The sequence below is a fragment of the Triturus cristatus genome, chromosome 8, assembly GCF_964204655.1.
Source record: "Triturus cristatus chromosome 8, aTriCri1.1, whole genome shotgun sequence".
Taxonomy (NCBI): Eukaryota; Metazoa; Chordata; class Amphibia; order Caudata; family Salamandridae; genus Triturus; species Triturus cristatus.
Window position 1 is genome coordinate 338,928,504 of NC_140591.1, and position 22,184 is coordinate 338,950,687.

Genomic DNA, 22,184 nt, shown 5'->3' on the forward strand with positions numbered 1-22,184 from the left:
GCAAAGAATGAACAACCAAGTAGGTCAAAAACAGCAAAGAGAGGCAAACAAATGCAAATAATATAGACAAAACAACAGGCAGGCAAAGAAAGGCTCAAGAGAGGAAGGCAGAGGCAAGACCCAGAGAGGGGCAATGAGGAATCAGGGCAGCAAGTGAGGTCAGCTGATCGGCAGAAGCAAGGGGAGTAGGTCAAGCATATATCAAGTAGTTTGGGATATTTTTAATTGTCAAGTTCATCAGCTGACAGCTATTTCTCCTTATCAGACAATGGGATATGGAATATTTGAGGGTGGGACCACGGCAGTTTATGCCAAGTACTGTTCCTCAGCCTTCGATTTTATGAAGTATGCTTTGAGGCAAATTAACTTTCTTTTGTAGGACTGCGTTTTTAGCAGACACTAATGACTGCAGTTGCTGGATCACTATGTCCAATGACATTCTGAGACAGTTAGTTATTATCTGCATATTAAAGTATTGCAGTCTGTGGGCCTGTGATACAGGCTTGAGAGTCTTCATATTGAGGTTAAAGGCATTTTACAATGGTGGAAAGATAGGTACCCTCTACGAGGAAGGGAGAGAGGCTCAGACGTGGCTATCTTCATGTATAAAGAACTATTGACCACTGGAAAGTGCCAAACCATATTAGGACACAAGCAGTCAAATCTCAAACAGGCAGAGAGCATGAAGAGGAGAGCGACTGGTGTTGAAAGCTACTAGAGATCGAGTAGTACTACCAGCTAGAGAACTCAAATGTCTGTTGTGGGTAAGGCTCAATGACTACCATGATGCGGTCTCTCTCAGTACTAGGGCTATATACAGAATGATAGGTTTAAATTTACTGCTGCTGGTTGATGTGCTATTTCTTTCTAGCACTTTGTACAAGAAGAGGCTAGTTATTGGCTCTAGTTGGACTTACTTTGGCCCGCATAGAAAGCAGGATAATGTGCCAATTCTGAGAGTGCTTTTACTATGAAGGACTGGGATCTGAGAAACATCCAACGATAGCCGATGACCTTTTATGTGGTTGTTTTGAGAAACGGGATTAGGTCAGAGAAGGATTGAAGGTGTTCAGTGTAAGAATGCATGGATGTGGGGGAGGGCAATGGAGCTGTTGCTCCAATCAATTTTGCAGTGCATTAAATCACATCATATTATTACCTAGAGTAGTAGGCTCTACATAGATGTTTGTCTTGGCTTCATAAAGTTCCTATATGTATTCACCTCACATTTTAGACATGAAGGGCAGAGCAAAAAAATGGGATTTGCTGCAGCATTTTTATTAAACCTGCTTTTGCCACTGCTTAGTGTCAGAAAATATGTTGAGGCCAAAAGTTTGGCTTTATTCACAACTGCAGGAAGTGCAGTTGATTAGTGATGCACTGTGGTTCAATGTGTCCTGAAAAGAGACCCTCAAATGAGCCCTAGATGTTTGACTGAAGTTGGTCTAAAAAGGCATTTTTAAGGAATCCTATTTTAGGTAGCTTGGGTTACTAGTTAAGAAAAGGAGTGGTGCAAAAAGTGAATAGAGTGGGAGAAATCAGTGGTAGCGGCAGGGTCAATTGGGTAGAAAAATATGTCAGACTAGTGAGTGAGAGAAGGAAAATGAAATCTGAAGTACTGAGTTGGGAACTAGATGTGAAGTCTTGGGGGATAATGATGAGAAATCGAAGTCTGGAGATTGCTTCCTTCACAGATTTTGTGGTAAGGTGGCTAGGAAGATCAAGTGGCTTGGGCTTATCCTTTAATGTTTCAGTTAAGATTAAACTAGGAAAATAAATTTGAAAGCATGTTTCTCTGATGATCAGGGCATCCATGTTGTTGTAGGACACGAGATCTGCCATGTCTGTGTGGCCAAATGCAGAACAAGTACTGATAGGCATTAGAAACCGTGTTGCACATGCTGAAGGGGAGAGCTGGAGGTTCTGTGGGATGATGCCAATGAGGTTAATGGAGTTGCAGCATTTGTGTGTTCAGTTGTAGAGTGCACAGACGATAATTAGGAAGACTGAAGAGGAGGAAGTGACTAAAGCCATGATTGAGGTCAAGGCAGGATCCCCACTCGACCCTTGCCCGCATTTTATTTTCTCCAAACTAGCGCCTATTCTATCCCCACATGTCACTAAAATATTCAACCAATCTCTGGAACAAGCGTCTTTCCAAGACATTTGGAAGAAAACAGTAGTATTTCCACTTTTAAAAAAAGCAGGACTTGGAATATATGGCCCAGCTAACTATCGCCCCATCTCTCAACTACCTTCTTTATCCAAAGTTCTGGAGAGCTTAGTTAATAAGCAACTCACCACCTTCCTCGAATCTAACAATCTATTCGACCCCTCACAGACGGGCTTTGGAACCAATAACCGCACAGAAGCAACTCTACTAGCTGTTTCCGATAATATCGGAACACTAGTAGACCAGGGTAGAGCCGTAGCATTGATCTTATTAGATCTCGCTGCGGCCTTCGATACTCTTTCCCATACTAAACTACTCCAAATCTTGCACAAAAAAGGGATCTGTTCCAAAGCCCTATCTTGGTTCGCCTCTTTTCTGAAAGACAGAACCCAAACAATTGAAATGGGATCCTGCACCTCCACCGCAAAGAGCATGAAGTACGGAGTCCCGCAGGGAGATACCTTAAGTCCCACTCTTTTTAGGTCGAGGGACCGTCCAGTCTGCCGAAGGCAGAACCGGAAGTCCGGAGATCTTAGGTTTCTTAGAGTGGCTATTTAGCCCGCCTCTCTTTTTGCCTCTCCTCCATTGGCTGGCTTCCTAAACGGAGGTCAGCCATTGGAGGAGAGAGCCGTCCCTCCAAATAGGCTCCGTCTTTTTCAGATTCGGGGGCGTGTTCCGTGCTCTTTCCACTTTTTAGCCACGCCCTTTTTTAGGCGTGTTTTTCTCTCCTCCAGCCAATGGCAAGAGGAGAGAAAAAGAAACACGCCCCCGAATCTGAAACCGCCGCTGCGTTTCTCCGAGGCATTTCTGCTTCGCCTTGGAGAAAGGCGGCGGTGTTCGTGGCGTCCTCTCTCGGGAGGCGCTCCAGCACTACATCCCGGTGATCGAGGAGGAGGTGCGCGGCTCCCTGGCGCAGTGGCTGTCCGGCGGGGCCTGCGTGCTTGTCTACCCCGAGGTGAAGCACCTCATGTTCCCCATCGCCATGAGGATCCTGCTGGGCTTCGAGCCGCACCAGACCGAGCAGCAGCTGGTGCACGCCTTCGAGGAGATGATCCGCAACCTCTTCTCGCTGCCCATCGACGTGCCCTTCAGCTGCCTCTACCGGGTATGGAGGACTCCTGGCAGTGCTGACTGGCGGTGTGAAACGGGTGCACCAGAGTGGGCTGGCCGGTGGTGTTGGGTCGAAGTCAATCACACGTTAAAAGTTCATTTCGGACGGCTCTTGCCAAACTCGTGAGTGACCTTTCCCCAGCCCTAATGTACTTTGAGTTTACACCTTATCGTAAAATATTTTCCTAGACAGCCCGTCTTTTCTAATGGGCCCTACCTAAATTGGAGAGGCACTTGTGTGGCATTCAAAGTCAGGGACCTAGTGTATATATAAGGCGCTCACTGTGACCCGCTTGTAGCTCGTGTACGTAGGGGGTGGTCCCGGCTGCCATGGCGCCGCAGCAGGCTCTGTATCAACTGAGCGATCCCACTGCTGGAAGTGGTGGAATGCGACCTGCGCCTCAAGAGTGAAGCGCGGGTTGCCTCTGGCTTCCCTCACAGTACTCTCCTGAGCCGGCCATGGGTGGTGCGTGGGGACGGTTGAGAACTCGCTGTGTTATTAAAATCCCATATATATTTAAGTAAAACTTGTCTTCTCTTCAGGGTCTAAAGGCTCGGAATGTGATCCATGCCAAAATCGAAGAGAACATAAAGGCGAAGATGGCCAAAAACTCGAACTGCCAGTACAAGGACGCCCTACAGCTGCTGATCGAGCACACGCAGAGGAACGGCGAGCAGCTGAACATGCAGGTAAGGTGCCGAGAGGCGAGGGCACGCGCACAGGGCGCTCTGCAGCAGGACGCACCGGGGTGACCAGTGCATGCATTATTCGGGAGCAAAGTCCATGTAGCCGCATCCAGGCGTAGCTACTGAGAAGCAGCATTTGCCGTGATTTACATATGTTCACTTTATTGCTAAGTGCGCGTAGTTGTCCCTGGGCGCCTGCATGGTTTTCCTGCTGTCATTGCTTCTCTAGTCCCCCGGTACACAGCACGACCCTCTGTAGTGGGAACATGTCGCTAAAGTCAGACACCTTCTGAGTGTGCTTCGGTTCAGTGGCCCTTGGGCGCTTACCAATTCCCTTCTGGTTTCCACAAATAGGAACTAAAGGAATCCGCCACTGAGCTCCTATTTGGAGGCCACAAGACCACGGCTAGCGCCGCCACCTCCCTCATGACCTTCCTGGCGCTTCATTCGGAGGTTCTACACAAAGTTTGCAAGGAACTGCAGATCAAGGTTTGCAGGGACATTTTGTGTTACGAGGCTACGTCAAAATATTGTGTTTGTTCACTCTTATGGTGCGGGTGGGGTAGGGGCACACATTTATGCCTCACTGCAGTCGGTGTTAAGCACACTTTTACAGAAACCGTACAGAATAATGCATCGGCGCCTGCGAAATAAATATGTCTCAAGCAGACCCTTACTAGCTTTGTATACCATAGGCCTTGTTTCCGCCAAGCCACCCCTCGCAGCACGTATAGCCTGTTTGACGGGCCGACAGTCACCCCTCGCAGTTTTTTCGCAGGATTTACTGTGCAGTGGCGGCCAGGAGAGCAGACCCCTCACATTGGATGCCCTGGAGCAACTCAAGTACACGGGCTGCGTCTTCAAGGAAACCCTGCGGCTCAGACCCCCTGTCCCAGGGGCGTTCAGGGTGGCCCTCAAGACGTTCGAGCTGAATGTAAGTTGCGTTTTTCCATATTTGCACTCGCTGTCATGGCAGGCTCCTAGCAGGGGTGTTCAAAAGCAATAGTGCACCCCCAGCACAGAATAAACGCATTTTAGAACAAGCACGTGAATGGGCGTCTTGGTAGCAGCTGCAAGGTTCTTTTTAGTACTTGCCTTCCAATTGTATGTGTGTAAGGTTAACCCAGCACGTGGGATGAGTCACAAAGCCTTCACACGTGCGCATCAGCGTGCGCCGTCCAAAACATGCACAATGGTCCGTGCACTTCCAATTCTTGGGGCTTATGCACAAGCCCCTTCTGCCGCCGGTACGTCACTGTTTCCCACTTTAAAAGTGACGCGCAAGGGGCTTGTAAATAATCCCACTTGTATTTTAAAAATACAAGCTGTCGTGGACACTTTCTGTAGCACCCACCTTGAGAATACCGCTACGGGCGCAGTGCTGCATGCCATGACTTTCTTTTACCAACCCGATGTCTGCTGGGAGTTGTAGTCCTGGTTCACTTCAGTCGATGCAGTCTAATGTACACACCTGAACATAATGATTTGGAAAGGAGCCCCAGGACTGGTATCACATCTGCAAAAAAAAGCTAATGCCAATAGAAATGACAATGCCATTTATTTAGGGATACAAAAATAATGAGCAATACCAATAGCTCTACCTATAATATTGCCGAGACCATTGCATTGTAAATGCTGGTTAATGCCTACGTCTCGTCTCTGGTGGATATCAGCAGGAATGGGGATTTGATATTTGCTCCTAAGCCGATGATACACAATTGGTGATTCCCCTGACAGACAGGCTGACCAACACTGAAACAAACAATCTAATTAACTGTCTCACTGAACTCGCAGATTGGATGTCCCAGAACAGTCTGAAACTAAACGCCGGAAAGTTGAAAATCCTGCTCTTCAGTGGTGCCCAGGATTGCTGGGACAGTAGCTGGTGGCCCCAGGCATTGGGCACCGCCCCAGAGCTCAAGCGAGCGGCAACAAATCTGGGCATCATCTTCAATTATACCCTATCTATGTTGGATCAAGTACGCACAATGTGCGGTAAAACCCACGCTACACTGAAACTTTTCAGGCAACTCTTTCCCTGGATTCCACAAAATTGCAGACAGCTGACGGATTATGGCAACGCCCTTTATGTAGGCATGGCTGACTATCTTTTCACCAGACTCCAGGTAGTTCAGAATGCTGCCGCCAAACTAATATGAAATAAAAACAAGCATTGGCATAGCCAATAGGTCTTGCCTTTGGGACCTTATAAGTGTTTAGCCATGCAACAGTTGCATAACTAAATACTTATAAGGTCCCAAAAGCGAGACCTATTGGCTATGCAAAGCGGCCGTGCGGCCGCGAAAGTGATCACGGTAAAGCGCGGCGCGCGCGCCCGCACACATGCACTGTAGCTCCAGGATGGCCTGGTAGCACTTTTTGGAGCCCTCTCAATAAGTCTCTCCAGCCCAGCGCATGCGCTGGGTCAGGCGAGACCTAAAAAGTATAGCTGCCTGAAGGACCTACATTGGCTCCCAGTCCACCAGAGAGCCAGCTTCAAGCTCCTCTGTATTGCGCATAAAACCCTTCATAAAAAGTGGCCACAAATTCTACATGATAAATTACAATTCCACATCCCTTCGCGTAACCTGAGATCACGCCATCTAGCTCTCGCCTCTATCAAGCACACCTCCAAGGCCAGAATGGGCGACCGGTCCTTTTCCAAATCAGCTGCGGTCCTCTGGAACAACCTACCCCTTGACCTTCACCTGGCAGACGATTATCTACTGTTTAGGAAAAAATTGAAAATATTCCTGTTCCCTAGAGACTGACCCTACCAATGATCAATCACACCTCACTCTAATCCGTCCTAGCGCCGTGATGTCCCCCAGGATGATTGATGCGCTTTACAAATACCGTAAAATACAAATACTGAAGAGGGGTTGGTTAGCAAGGTATGTAAAGTATTTTTTAGCCTACCAACAACACTTGTTATATTAATCAGTTTGCTCAGATCTCCTTCACTTGCATGACTCCTTCAGTAGTGACTCAAACTTTTTGCCAGCGGTGGCCCAGGCTTACCTAGAAATATAAATGTAGGACACTTTGAAAATAATGCCATCATCTGGGTTTTGATATGAAGCTGCTGCACACAAGTCTCATGCAGACCCTATAGCCACTGCACAGGTGCACTGATGGCTATAAGCAGTTGTGTAAAGAATCAGCAAGCACAGCAACAGTACCTCTGTCCGTTACAGGGCAAAGGGACGTATTGCTATTGATGCTTTTGACCTTGATTTAGAGATGCTATGGGCCAATTCCAACAGATGCTTCGTGGGTTCCTAATCTTTGGCCACTGGCTTATTAGGGTATTTAACCATTGGCATGTTACTGGGTAAATAAACAGCAGCTAGCACAGTAGTTTGAAGAGCTTTGATGCTGAGCACATTAATCAGAGTGTTACAAATTGCTGGGATAGTACTGTGGACTGCCTGCATGGGCCAAAGACGGGAAGCAAATCAGAGTAAGAAAACTGGCAAATTAACAGACCACAAAACTGAAAAAATTCAAATTGTTAGTAGGTATCTACCAAATCAAACTAGTTTCATCTTCTTACAAAGAAAAAAACGTACAATGCCCATCCACCCTGAAAAGGTTTTTTGAAGGTCATAACAGGTATGCTCTCAGTATGCAGTTTATGAGAATCGTAACTTAATGGTGGATGACAACATATGAGCCAAGATTTAGGGTTTGGATGGCGGAGGCGGAAGTCTTCTACAACCCAACTAATGCAGATACCAGTTTAGAGTTGTGACATGAATCCAGCACAGCAAATTGCCTTGACCCAACCACCAGTCGGCCAAACATAGGATCCACTCAATTTCATGATGCAAGGAGCTACCACGAGCAAGCTAGTCAGGGGGATGTCAGCACAGGTTTACAGGGAACCATGATCAACAAGCATTTGCAATGCAATAGGTCTCGCATTTAAGAGAGTTTGAGCGATTGGCATTGTAAATGACAATGCCTTTTATTTATGTGTTGTTTTTAAAAAAAGATAAATAAAAGGCATTGTCATTTACAATGCCAATAGCTTAAACTCTCGCAAACGCAAGACCTATTGCACTGCAAATGCAGCATTGGGAGAGTGTGTGTCCTGCCTGCAACAGCAGGCAGGACAACGCTATTCGAGAAATTAGTGCTCGGAGGCTGTAATTAAAACTTATCGAGTAACAAAACGCGTAATAGGAGGTGTCGCCATGTAAGGTTACAAAATGAGACAAGCCAATACTAAGGAGGGACCAACAAGCCTATTAACGAATCAGAAGCCAGCAAGTACCAAGGACAATGACACAAGCCAATTAAAAATATGGGCGGAGAGTGGGCAGAGCTGCAGGTCCAACCCGAATACAGCATGCCTCGCAGAGCAGCGCATGCGCTGCCCAGGCTTGATCTAAAAACAGACAGGGATGGGGTAAGAGGACATTCCTAGTGTTTCCTTCACAATATTGCACAGATATCATTGAGTGTGGTGGAGAGGAGGGGATACATTCCAAGTATTACCCAGCACCCCCAAGCCATCCAAGGGGACAGTTGCCTGTGTCATGAGCAGAGAACCGCAATCCCTAGTTAGGCCGTTTCCCCGTCAAACTAGGAATCAGCATAAAAGTTAAGTCTTCGATCAAGCAGGTGTCCTCTGCCCCCACCCCCCAATTGCTAATATCACCAGCTACAGCAAAACTATTCGCCTGTAGCAGAGTTTGAGACTAAAACTTTCAAAAATGGTCCTCGGTGGCAAGGCATAAAGAGGCAGAGCAGCCATCTATGATCTTCACCAGACCACTAAACCAAAATAGTGTTTTAGAAATATATAACAAAGAGTTGGGAAAGCCTTTTGGCACCCTTTCCACACAGCGTCTTCCTTATAGACTACATCTGCCCACCTTACACTGGCCCGCAAATGTAACAGTTGCACATTTGTTTCACACTGACCTGCAACTGTAACAGGGGCACATTTGTTTCACTTTTCAGGCTGTAATCTCCTTCGTTGTTTTCTTGCTCCATATAAACAGTCTACAATAGTAAAAGTTAAATTCACTAGTATTTCTTTTCAGATTGACAGTGTACTGGAAGAAACACATTTTATACAGAAGGGCAAGTAGTGAGGAGTCAGAAGGCGGTAAGCCTAAGAGCAGCTCCTTCTTAAGCCTTTGAATAACGAAACAGTAGTTTGTGAGACAAATGGAACTCGGTACTGACATCACAAACAAAGAGAACATTTCCCCCATATTTATTTCTTGGAGGGGTGCAAAGCCCGCACATAAATTAATCTGGGAGGTCTGAAAAAGGAAAAAAAAAAAAAAAAATAGGCGACGGCCACTTTGAATCACAGGTTGAAAGGGCTCCCCACATGACATGTAATTGAGCCAATCAGAGGAAGAACACTGACTCAGAATGATATAAATTTTAAATATATTCCTTTTGCGCTGTTCATATGTATGAACGAAAGCAACCATTAATCTTAGCAAAAACAAAATGACAGGTTTGCTGCCATGAGCCCCCTAAACTGGTTTGCAACAAAATAAAGTTAAATGTGACCCCGTGCTTCAATGTCTGAGAGCCGCCTAACATACTTGACCGGTTGAGTTCTGGGCGGTAAGTCCTTTCTATAATAAAAGCTGTAAATCCGGAAAAAGCTGCACACGTATGTACCCATTCCTGCCAACACAAAAGGTTTAAAAGGGGTAAGTAGTCGTGAAGTGAATTACACTGAACGGTAGGCGCTTCAGGGGGGAATATCATGGTAACTTCCTATTTAACAGCAAACTGTACGTTGCTGTGGCTTTCTCGCACTGTTAGCAAAAGCTCATGTGACCCAACTCAAATGTACCAATTTTCCGTATCTTGAAAGAATGGAAGGTAAAGTTATCACTGACCTGTATCAGGAAACGCTGTTATCCAGTGAGACACCTTTATTTACGGCACTGAGGTGGGTATACACAAACATTTATCTTCAACCCCACCCGGCCTTGGTGTTATACTTCATCAGTGGTTATTCACATGTGCGTATTAAGCTGGGTCCAAGTCGCCCTCCTGTGTGTACAGATTGCAGATTGGTATGATAGTTGTGAAAACGGATTAGATCTATGAACTAATGTAAGGATGCAAGCCTGGTAGATGCAGAAATGCAGCGTTCATGTGGAAGGTGGCAAAAGTCATAGTGGGTTTGGGGGTGGGAGTGAAAAAACAAACTGGCATTGTTCGAGGCAAAAAAGATTTTTTTATCAGTGAGCGTGGTTTAAAGCATGGCTAAAAAGAGCAAAATATACTATCGCTTTTCTGTTTGTCTTTCACCTTCAGGTAACTAACTGCATGTAAATTAACGCACACCTTAAAAGTAAGAGCAATGCAAGTTAAACCGTTTGGTGGGAAATGCACTATTCCACACACACACACAATAAAATATAGGAAGCCACAAAATGTGGAAAAAGATTTAGGCTCAAGATTTAAAAATTGTGCTTCCAAAATATTGATTTTAGTAATGCAGACTGTATCTAGAGCAGGGGTCTCCAACCTTTTCTGTATTAACAGCTACTTGTGATCAATGAAAACCATCCTAATCTACTAATACTACTAGTGACCACACCAAGCAAGGTTACATTAGTAGCCACAACATTCACACATACTAGCCATGATCACCTCAGTGCCTCTGGCAGGGTAGTCAGAAGTAATGCAAAAAAGGCTTTGTTAGTTATGAATGCCTTTACATAGGAAATACATAATGGCTATTGCTTAAATGGCCCTGGCCACAAGGTAAAACTAGTACTAAGCTTGAAATATATTTTGGAATCCCACCATTCTTTCTCCAAACATCAGCTCATGAATTCTGAAAATACGCACATTTACGTCTTGAATGCACATCTTTCAATTTTGGTATACATGTATTAATTTTGCCAAGCAAAATCTGCTAATTTAGAAGGCTGGGTTGGACACAGAAGAGCTACGTACAGGTAGGTGTGGATCTAACAGTAGCTTGTGAACTACCCGTTGGAGAAGCCGGATTCAGAGCAAGTATCTGCATACATATGCATAAAATCACAAACTCTACAATTCAGATGGTAACACCTTTAAACTACCTCTGAAAAAGAATGCACCGTTGTCTTCAGGAGGCTTCAAGTGACTCCATCAATTAAAGTCAATGTCACTTCCAAGCAACCTTTACTATTGCAAACATGTATTTTCTTTTAGAGAGAAGGCACCCTGGCAGGAAAACGTGTTTCTTGTTTAGCTGTGTTGACCACGTCTTCACAACACAGAATACTCCCTCCCTTGAACTTCAGTTGAGGCCTGATCCGTCGGATTAACCGTCCAATTACAGTTTTCTTTAACAAAAAGAAGGGGAACTATTCTGGTAACATTTTTAGGTCTTGGCTGCGAAGGCTGCGCTTGCGCAGTCTAGCTCCGAGATTTAATGACTTGGAGAAGAGGGGCTTGAACCCGCCCCTCTTCTCCCTGTTCTCCATTGGCTGGCCTCTTGAATGCTGGCCAGCCATTGGAGAAGAGGTCAGTCATTCCGATTAGGCCCCGTCCTTTTCGGATCAGGGGGCGTGTTTTTTGCAAGAAGTCTCATTCTCTCCTCCAGCCAATGGCTGGAGGAGAGAAAAGACAAACACGCCCCCGAATCCGAAAATGCCGCTGCCTTTCTCCGAGGCATTTCTGCTCTGCCTCGGAGAAAGGCGGTGGCGTCTTCCGGTGCCCTCTTTACTGGTTGGCTTACAAATGGGGTCTGTTGGCGTGTATGAAGATGTGCTAAATGTCAGTGGCTACCACACCATACTTTAGTCATACATCTGTCACAGTGTGCTCCAAAGTGCCCCTCCTTACCTACCACACCCTTACCACTCTCCAGCTGAAAGGGCGTGGCCCATTTGCTTCACTTGTTTGTGTGCCCCCCGAATGGCAGCACCCCCTCTCTGAGAAGTGTCCCCGCACCATCGTGAGGAGTACAAATCTCTCAGAGGGCGGCGCACAGGTTGTTTGTAAAAGTGTCTTTCTTCGGTATTAGTGCAGTGTGTGCACTACGTACACATCGCAGTAAAGTTCTCAGGCCCCATCGGAATGAGACTGCTCGTCTCCTCCCTGCCTTCCTCCTCCTTGTTGAACTGGTGAACATTCACTTTCGGTTTCGGTTCCGGGGGAGGGTGAGGGCTGGGAGGGCAGTCAGAGAGGACACAGTCGGCTGCACGCACTCTTCATGGCGCTGCTAGACATCTTCCGGGGGCCCCGGGACTGGACCCTGCCCCTGGACAGTACCGAGAACGACAGGAGCCAGGGGCCCTGCAGGGAGCTGCTCGGGGGCCACATGGCACTGCCTCGGGGGCTGGAGGTAAGGAGGAGCGGGGATTCCCGGGCGGGGAGGTACCTCTGCACCAGCTGCTGCCAGGGGGCACCGAGAGCACCAGCCTAAGACGTGTGTATGCGCCAGGGACTGGACCGTAAGTTTCTCGTAGAAACTGCATCTGATGAGCAGGGGGGGGGCCAGGCCCGGCCCGACGGCTGTAGCGAGCTCAGAGACCCTGCGCACTTCAGCGCTCCCTTTCTGCTCTCAGAGGCACGTGTGTCTGAGGACTTGAACTCCAGAAACTAAGGTACTTTCTACCACTGATCCTGCTGGAACACGCCTGGCTCGTCACCATGCCTGTATGCACACCCCTGGGGGTGGAACTGTGTCCGCATCCATGTGGGATTTACGTTTCGGAATCCCTGGGAGATTTAAATGTCTCTCTAACCTTAGGGTGTTCAGTTGTGTGTAAAGCTCTAAGTTGTATGACTGCTTCTATATTCCTGGGATATTCTCCCTAATCTTAGGGTGTTCGGATGTCTCTAGGCCCCTAGGGTGTATGACTGCTTCTATATCCCTGGGGTATTTGCATGTCTCTCTAACCTTAGGGTGTTCGGATGTCTCTATGCCCCTAGGGTGTATGACTGCATATCCCTGGGGTATTTAAAGTCTCCCTAATTTTATGGTTTTCGGATGACTCTATGCCCCTAGGGTGTATGACTGCTTCTATATCCCTGGGGTATTTGCATTTTACTTTAATTTATTTATTTTATTTAATGCGCTTTTATATAGCGCAGACTTTACCCGAAGGTGTCAGAGCGCTTCACAATAGGAACAGTAATGATACAGAAGGAGAAAAATTACAAGTGAGCATGTTACAAAAGCAAACGTTACATTACATGAGGCAATAGTGACAATTGTGCAAGTATCAAGAGCAAACAGAATACAAGAAGTAGCAAACGATACGTTACAAAAGGAACAAGCATTTACAATGCAACGGTCTCGGCATTGTTAAAGTTAGAGCTATTGGCATTGCTCATGACAATGCCGTTTCTTTAAATGTTTTAAAAACAAAAACATAAAACAAAAATAATGTCATGAGCAATGCCAATAGCTCTAACTTTACCAATGCCGAGACCATTGCATTGTAAATGCTTGTTAAAAGTTTAGGCACGTTGTGCTCCACAGATCCTACCCACTCCGACCTCTGGTTTGCCACCAGCGATGTTTGAAGGGGAACTGCATTCCTGAACAAATGATCTATTTCCCCTTCATCCACTGTCAAAGCTAACGTCCCAGGTATCAGCTCTCCTGCATATGGCGGGAACTGCACACAAGTGCAAGGCTTCTGGGGCAAAGCAATCACCATAGTGAAGGGAGTAACAAAACTTTCAGCTAAAGCTATACTTTAGTTGCTGAGATTCTTCCAGAATCTAAAAGATAGACTAATTGTGTGAGCCTGTCTCGCCTCCACACTATGGTGAGTGCAGGTATAACTTGGGTTACCGGATTACTCCACATCATAGGGAAACCAAAGTTCCAGTCAGGGGCTCTCACTAAACGAATTGGTGCAACTTTGATCTTGATTCAGTTTAATTTAAATAAACTGGACTAACCAGAATGTTCCCCCCCTCCCCCCTCCCCCCGCCCCCAGTCAAAAAGGGTTGTGTCATGTAGAAAAGAGACATCCGGTAACCCTGGCCACAATATGGAAGTTAGATAGGGGCCCCAGATATTTACATTGGACACAACATGACTAAACAGAATTCGAGGACCACAGAGAATGGAGAGCTTAGTTACAACACCTACTGTACATACCATGTGACATGCCAACAAGAATTCCGTGAGGTTGTAAAAGAAATGATATAGAGACATCTTTGTGCATACGGAAGGTTTCCATTACAAATCAGGGTACCCAATGATTGCAATACAAGTTCCAAGATTAGATATGTCTCTATTGATCAGTGATAATTCAAATTATAACACGTTTGCTCAAACATTGAGAATAGTTGTTTTAGGGGATTAATTTCCATCATGAGCTGGTCTTTTTTGATGAATCCAATAAAATGCTAACTTGTTTCCCTGAAAATTCTGCATGTGTCCATAGCTAAAATCAAATGTCCGAATGCATAGCAACCGTTCCGCACATTTTTTGTAACTGAACTGAGCTTGGTGGCTCTTGTGGAAGGAAAAACTTTAGAAGTCTTGTTCACATACACTAGTTCTTATACTAATACCCAGCGTTCCTGCTGTGGTCTGGGATATATATTCATCACTACAATAAAAGGCAAACCCTCCTTAAAATAAATAGCAGTAATTGTGCTATAAATTAATCAAGTCTGGACTACGCTTTTAAAGTTTTTCAACTATTCTAACTGACAGTGTTTGGTAGAGTATATGGGAAGCAGACAGCGCTAAAGAACAAACATCACCAGCCGCAGCATAAACACTGACAGGGAAACTAGAAATACACTGCAGTCAAGAGGCAAAGATCTCAAGTGAGACACTTTTGCCAGTGCATGCCCAAAACAAATGAAGAAATAAATTCAACACATGGCGTTAACTCCTATCAATGCACCTTATGCATGTATAAAATCATGTTACTATCGGTTCTCTAATGAAACACTTAGGTTCTCATGTTTCCTGCCTGTTGTCCACATTGTGCCGAACACAGCACTGCCTGCACTTAGATACCTGCCAATCATATTGCACCCTGTGCTCTAAGACCATCGAACCTTACATGACACCATATCCAATTAATAGTACCAAACACGTTCCTTCAGGCACAGCCAGCTGGGCACAGATGTTGGGGGTATTACCTCTCGTTTATCATAGGTTACAAGCCTGAGCAAACACTTAGCTTGTAGCTCTAATTCTAGAATGCATCTACAGACCACTGACAAGTGCATTAAGCAGGTACATTTATACTAGTTTCCAAAAAGCCCAGTAGCTTTGAAAAAATTTAAAATACGTGGAAAAGTACTTCAGCTCAGCTGCTGAAAAAACAGCTGTCAGAACGATTCTTTCTGAATTTGGGAAAAAGTTTTTGTTGCCTGTGCGAAATAAAAGTGTTAGGATGCTGAGCTTCCTAAACCAATTAGCGATAAAACTGGGTAATCGATTATACGTGGCAAGATACAGGGACTTGAACTGTATTTGTTCGTAGTGTGGCAGCCAGGGCAGCACGAGAAGAGCAGGACAAACGTGATCCCACATATACTCAGCCTGGATATGGCGAGTGTGTGTATTTTTAATAAATATAAGTGAGTATTATCAGTTAAATACTGATGGTTAAGAGCCATCTCTATATAATCCAAGGATGTACCAAATCACATTACCACATGAGATCAGTTGTCAGGAGCCTAGATAGGTTGAAATTCAGAAGCAGGTGGCCAGGGAGTCACTTTGTCGGCTTTTCAAAACTCTCAAGCTGTTGCCGGCCCCTGCTTGGTATGCAACTAATAACATAGACATCATCACTATGGTACCCTTTGGCAACTCACACTGCTGCGCGTCACCTGTCTACCTGCCCTTGGCCTAAGGTGAACACGATCCATCGTTCTGTCACTGCCGCCTCATGGCAGCTCGCGGGCCCCTGCCAGCACCTGGCATGCCCCCGCCCTGCCTCTGCCTGACAATGAGAACCCAGCACGTTCCCCGTCACTGACCTGACCATGCCTGTCCCCTTTTCTAGCTACTCACCGGCCACTGACGGGTCCTTCCTGCGTGTGCTCTCCCGCCTCCTCAATGGAGAGGAAGCTCTCTGTGCCGTGCCAGAGACGTAGCCAGCAGCCGGTGGCCTTCTATGGGATCCCCTTCTCCAGCAGCAGCGCGAAGACAAGGCGCACACCGCTTGGAGCGCCAGCCCACATGCGGTTGGGCGGGCGGTGTTTCGACATGGTGGGCAGTTCCTTCCGAAGGAGAGGAGGGGCTATTTACGGTTGGGCGGATTTTTTTTGTTTAATACCCGATCGCAGACGTTATTGGTCAGAGCCCTTTTGGTGCCGCCCACAGCCTGTCAATCAATGCAGACCTGTCGTCTCATTGATTGCCTTTGTGTATGGAATTTAAATGGGCTCTTCCAAATATTGAATGATGGGTGGAGTGCAAAGACATAGAGAGACAAGAGTTTTTTTTTACTGACGGTCATTGGTAGCAACTAGAAAGCTGCTTCATACTCAAGGACAAGGACAGGAGCGAAATGAGGAGGAAATTCTCTTCACGTGCCTTCCAAAAAAAAAAGCCTCCGATTGGATAAAATAAAGACTGCCCCCTCCTTCACCGCCCTTATGGTGCCGCCCCCGCTGTTGCATCAGAAAAAATCGCTTGCCGCCCTGGAAGAGATGATGCAGCAGCACTTGGACCGGCGATAGGGTTATACCGAGTCCGTGCACGTTTCCGCATGAGGTCGCCGGTGAATAGTACGTTCTGACAGCTGAAGGGTTCGCTGTGACAGATTGACTCTTTGGTGGTCTCTGCCTCCCTCACAGAAATTCCCTCCAGCGGGAGAGCTACGAGTGCAGCTGCCGTTTGCAGCACAGCAGGGCACAGGTGGCGCTTAACAGATGAAACACATGCAAAAGCATTGAGGGGATGGCGTGAATCGGGCGAGAGCGTATTTTTAAGAGATCACGAGGTTATGCCGTTTAATTCAGTGCTGCCACGTTGTTATATGCTTCTGGGGCATTTCTGTTTGCAGTGTACCCACATGTGATGGTTGCATTGCACAGGACATGTTACAGTGCGCTTTGCAAAACTGGAGCGCTCCACGTGTACGCGTCGCTCTGTTGCTGCGTAGGTTTGCATATCCTGTATGTCTGGAAACACAGGGTTCCTTGTTTTATTATCATGGTGCCTTCAAAGAGGACTCGTCCTCGTTGTTTTTTATTGAGTAGTTAACATTTCAGTTAATTCATTGCTCCGTTCAAATTGAACATATATTCTTTCTGGTAAAAATGTTAGCTATTGGGGGGGCTTTGGCAGGCAGGAGTTGTGTCCCTAACGCCGTAGGCTTCTCAGGTGGGTGGTGGAATCGAAACACCCAGCAGCGGGCAAGATGCATAGCAACATTTTAGAATGTGGGGGGTTAAAAAACAAATCGGGAATATGTATTTCCCCCATTGACTTTTATTGAAGCGGGGCAAGACTGCCAAAACAAAGCCATTTTTTGCTTCAAAGATAGGGAGTCACCCACCTAATTCGGGTATATTGGCATGTATGGGGCACGGGCATAGAGGGCAGGATTTGAAGGGATCAGTGTACGGACTGTGCAGAAGTGTCTTTTTCTAAGTAAGTTGGTGCTACGTCTGCTACTGGACGAAAGGGATAGGTTAATTTAAAGCATGCTGGCAGGCCTGGGTAGTGTTAGTTAAGAGGCTAGACAGTGTCCGGGTTGGCTAGAGTGTTACAAGAGGAGAGTATTTTGCTATGGTAAAATGCAAGATGATAGAGTGAATGCTGTGTTGAATGCTTTGTAGATCGTGTGGAATGAGGAGACAGGAAGATTTAGTGGTCATGTTTTCGAAAGCAGGCCTGTGTTCCTAAAAAGATAAAGCCACCCAGGTGCGTATGTAGTGCAGCAGCAGTGCTGGCCTGCTCCACCTCTGTTAAGGAAAAGGAGGTGGGCGGTGAAAGCAGGTGAGGTGCATGACGTAGAGCAGAGTGTTTCTGAGTACACCGTATGGACAGACAGGTCAACAAAGGCAATAAAGACAGCCTTTGAGAAGGAGCAGTGTGCTGCGCACTTACCTTTTGGTCCTGAAGTTCCACGGCCTCTGTGTAGCAGGTGGGGATGGCTCCCACTAAAATGGCAGCACAGGGTCTCTTTGCATCTGGTGCTAATGCATGTGCAGTATATAGAAGGCATGAGGTGGTTCTGTCTTCTGTTGTGAGACCCACCCATGCATGCTTGGTGAAAGGGTAAAAAGGATCTGCCGATAGGCTTAAGCCTGCTGCCTGACTCCTTGGGGTGCTCATTATATAAGTCTTATAAAGACTACTGGACCTCCTGTCGTCATCCCATATACAGTTACTTTACAGGTTTGCTGTCAACGTCATGGAAAGGAGTTCCACTCAGTCCACCATACTAGAGCCGTACCTTCAAACTATAGGATGGTTGATCTACTTGACCATGCCAAACTATACGCCTCTCTACTTTTAAATTACCACTTCAAGTGGGAAGGTGATAAAAACCTCAAACCATGGTTTCAAACAGGCTTTAAAGATACACATCTCACTATTGATAATGTCATAACACTCTCAATGCTAATAAATAAGCAAGCTACACCCTTGCTGTGAGAATTAAATACTTGCTTCCTCGACTTTAGGACTGTGCTTGACAGGTCATACAGAAATAGTTTCTGGCACAAACTAAACTTTTAGGGAATTGCAAGTATATTAATACAAGCCATTCACACACTGTATTGGACACCTGTTTCCAGGCAAAACTGGCTGATAATAGCTCCCTCGCCCCTCCAAAGAAAATCACCATTGATGCTTAAAACAATAATTTGTTTTAGCACCCATCTTATGCAACCTCTAGATTTTGGACAAAGTATCATACAATCCAAGATCGTTCCCACGCAAACTAGGTGGTCATCTTATACTAATTCTGCTGTATGTAAATGACAAGGTTGTAGCGTCTTCTGAAGGACGTAGCCCTTAGGGGCCATGCGGGCTACTTACAACCACCTGCTATGCCTTCCCAAGAATGAAGAGTCGGTCAGACAATAGAGAATACAAACTTACATGTTTATTGCCAATATTCTGCAGAGGAGTCCAATCAGACCTGCACCCTAAGATGTCTTCCAAGGGACTGACCCCAAAACCGTCTACGGTGGATAATCATTCCTCTCGTGAAGCCCTCAACCACGCCCATAATGGAAAACTACCGGCCTGAGCCGAACATGATCATAGAGGCACAGTAGGATGAGCTAATACCTGCCAGTTGGGTACACGTTATCAGGGCCTCAAAGCCACGTCGCTGGGTCCCAGTGTCTCCTAACGTGGGAGCAGAAACTACACATTCAGATAAGTGTGCCAGGGCAAAATGGCCTATTCATTAGTAAGTCAGAAAACAGCCTTGAGTAGAAGGAAAAAATAATAACGAAATACAGTGTTCTGCTGAGGCAAGCAATGTGAGCAGTAAGGCCTAACTCAAGCATAGTCTAAGCAGCCTAATAGGGATTACGAAATGCAAAATGGAGCCACACTTGCTAACTGAGGCCTGAACATCACAGGGATAACTCAGCGGGTTGTATAACATGAATACAAATGGCATCTATTTAGCCACGCACTGCTAACCTAATATAGCATGGGACGAATACGTTGCAGGGATGGGAATTTCAAACCTAACAGACCCTCCTTTTAGCAGAAGTGGCTAAATCCTTTATTTGGCTATCCGGTAGGGTCTTTACAATTCTAAGGTGGAGAGCGAATGCATAGGTAAGCATGTGACAATCATGAAGCACTAGAAGGAAAGCAACACTTTTAATATGAAAATACAACTAATACTCAAATATCCCCTCATCTATGAGCATTAAATCCTGGATACCCTGCATCATCATAGTAGAGACTTTATTATCACGTCCGGAGAGCCTAGGAGTAGGGGTGAGCTTGCTCACACAATAAGTGCAACTTGCTGGAAGGCAATTAATGCATAGGCAACATGTAAAGATGACACCTGCGATAGCTATTAGAACCATCTGTATCTTCCAACCCCATGATGTCAATAGACCCCAGCGCCACCCTGAGAGGGACCATGAACCATTATCCTGGTGGATCTTTGAAGCAAGTCTCTGTAACTTCTGTATTGCAGAGTAGACAGTAGGGGCGCTATCGATGACGCGACAGGCTCCACCCCTATCTGCTAGGATGATGTCTAAAACCATCCGATTTTGAAGAGCAACGAGCCTCGTAGCCTGAAGCTCGACTGTAATATTGGTCAGTATGCCTGCATTTGTATTAATGACTCCCTCAACTACTCTGGCCAAGCGCCAAATATTACGGCCATTGAACATGGGACCCAGAACGGCAGAATACCCTTCATTATGTCAGTATATTGCTGTAGTGAAGTATCTGTCTGATCAATAACGTCTGTGTTGACTTCTCTTAACTCGGGAGGCTAGGACACCCCTTCAGTGTAAGCAATGAGTTTTGTAGTAGTTAGAAGGGGCTATATAAACTGGGGGAAAGAGGTAAGAAAGGTAGCATCGCCCGGACCATCCCTCAGGGAGCAACACATAACCACGAGCACCACAAACGAAATAGACATTAGGTGGTGGGATCAAGGGCAGACTTTTGGGCATTCTCAATATGGAAGTGGTGTTGCATCTACTGTGCCCCACCTCTATGTCTCCCGACCCTTGAACACAAAAAGGAGCCAATACGTCTACCACTGCCAGGGGTATGGGCTTATCTTCAGTGACATTGCGGGCTTGGAAGGAATGGTAATATTCGGATACATTGAACAGCGAAAACCTATCTCTATCCATCCCAGTTCAGTTGGCCTTCCTACCTCGGTCTGCTGCTCTGAGGCAAGAACTCAAGAATACTCGATCAAACTGCTCATCTCCAGGGGAAACACCAGGTGGAGACCTATGTTGTGGATATACATTCACGGTCAAAGAATGAGAACTGGTACTTCTTTTGTCCAAGGAGTCAACATGAGAGAATGAGCGAATCAAACTAAGTAAGATGAACCATCCCTCACAACTATGAACATAGGATAAGGGCATAGGCAACAAGTTCTCACTTTGATGCGTGACAGAAGGTAACCGGCCACACACCCAAGATTTTGTTGTATTATAAACAGTATGCGTTTGGTGCAACATTTGAATAAAAACATTATCCTTATAGGACTTCCAGTGCTCTTCTTTGTGAGGCGCTAAGGTACCAAAAATATGCTCAGGTGGTGTTGGCGTAGTACTTATCCAAGCATGCACAGGATATTTTTCTTCCAGGAAGAACAGCACCCCAAATACAAATATCAAAGAAAGCAAGATTATAACCACAAACCCCATTTTAGTCTGGATGGACCAAGAAGACCAAACAGGACCATTTGAAATGGGACGCTGAGCTGCAATCGGGGATAGAATGACCAAAGGGATACATTTAGAATACTTTAAGGGCAACTTATAGGTGTCACAAGGGAAAGAAAAAGTCACGGGCTAGAGCCACTATTGCAACAACAGTACCATTGAGCACAAATCGCTCAGCGTCCGTTTAGAGCCTCAGTGGTAGGCTCCTATTGTTCATCAACGACGGTGCTATGAAGCACTCCTACGAAGGAGCTGGCCTTGCAGAAAACAAATCCTCTTCTTTCAGGATAGGGCACCCTCCCTCCTTGGCAAGTGCCCTCAACTATCCTGTCCAGTGTCCAGGGCAGTGCACCAGTGTAGCTTACTCCAATCTTAATACTAACAGCTTAGGCACGACGCCTGCGCCCTATGCTCAAGCCTTTCCCTAACTCCTGGACTGTTCGGCTGGTGCACTGTCCTTTTTCCGGGGCCTCAGATTATATTTTATCACAGCAGGCACTGTTTCATCAACAAAATTCATCAACAAAAAGGGGCAGAAACTCAGAATCAGGCGGGCATTGAGACTCAGAGTTGGGTGTATAGGGATTGGAAACCGTGTCATCAGGCAGCCCTTATCTCCAGGGGGATCGCCTCAAACAGAGCTGCGTCACTCTCTTTATCCGTCTGCGCCCACCTCAACCGGGCGTCAGAGAAGGAAACGAAGCATGGCATCCTCTCACATTCCCGATCAGCGATGCCTTCATTGACCCAGCGGTTATACGGGAGCGCGAGAGGCACCTGCTTCACATGTGACGCATGGATCCAGTGCTTTCTGCCGTCTACCTTTACAGCCATGCGAGTGACGAGAAGAATGATGACAGGCCCCTTCTACCTCGGCTCCAAACAGTTCTTCCGC

At 46.2% G+C, this 22,184-nt stretch overlaps 2 protein-coding genes across 3 annotated transcripts in view; one reads left to right on the forward strand and one right to left on the reverse strand.

The window, feature by feature from the left end:
• Window positions 1-16,125, reverse strand: part of SLC7A1 (solute carrier family 7 member 1) — a 509,165-nt gene extending 493,040 nt beyond the window's left edge. Inside the window, exon 1 of one of the 2 annotated variants that reach the window (XM_085621651.1) lies at window positions 15,954-16,125. The gene's annotated coding sequence lies outside the window, so the exon portion shown is untranslated. The remainder of the gene's footprint in view (window positions 1-15,953) is intronic. The other variant, XM_085621652.1, reaches the window with a different exon arrangement.
• The window catches only part of LOC146802090 (cytochrome P450 26A1-like), an 83,825-nt gene that overhangs the window by 11,906 nt on the left and 49,735 nt on the right, over window positions 1-22,184 (forward strand). The window contains exons 2-5 of the mRNA XM_085623727.1: window positions 2,997-3,278; window positions 3,827-3,973; window positions 4,325-4,459; window positions 4,749-4,904. Coding sequence (XP_085479853.1) covers window positions 2,997-3,278; window positions 3,827-3,973; window positions 4,325-4,459; window positions 4,749-4,904 — 720 coding nt within the window. The remainder of the gene's footprint in view (window positions 1-2,996; window positions 3,279-3,826; window positions 3,974-4,324; window positions 4,460-4,748; window positions 4,905-22,184) is intronic.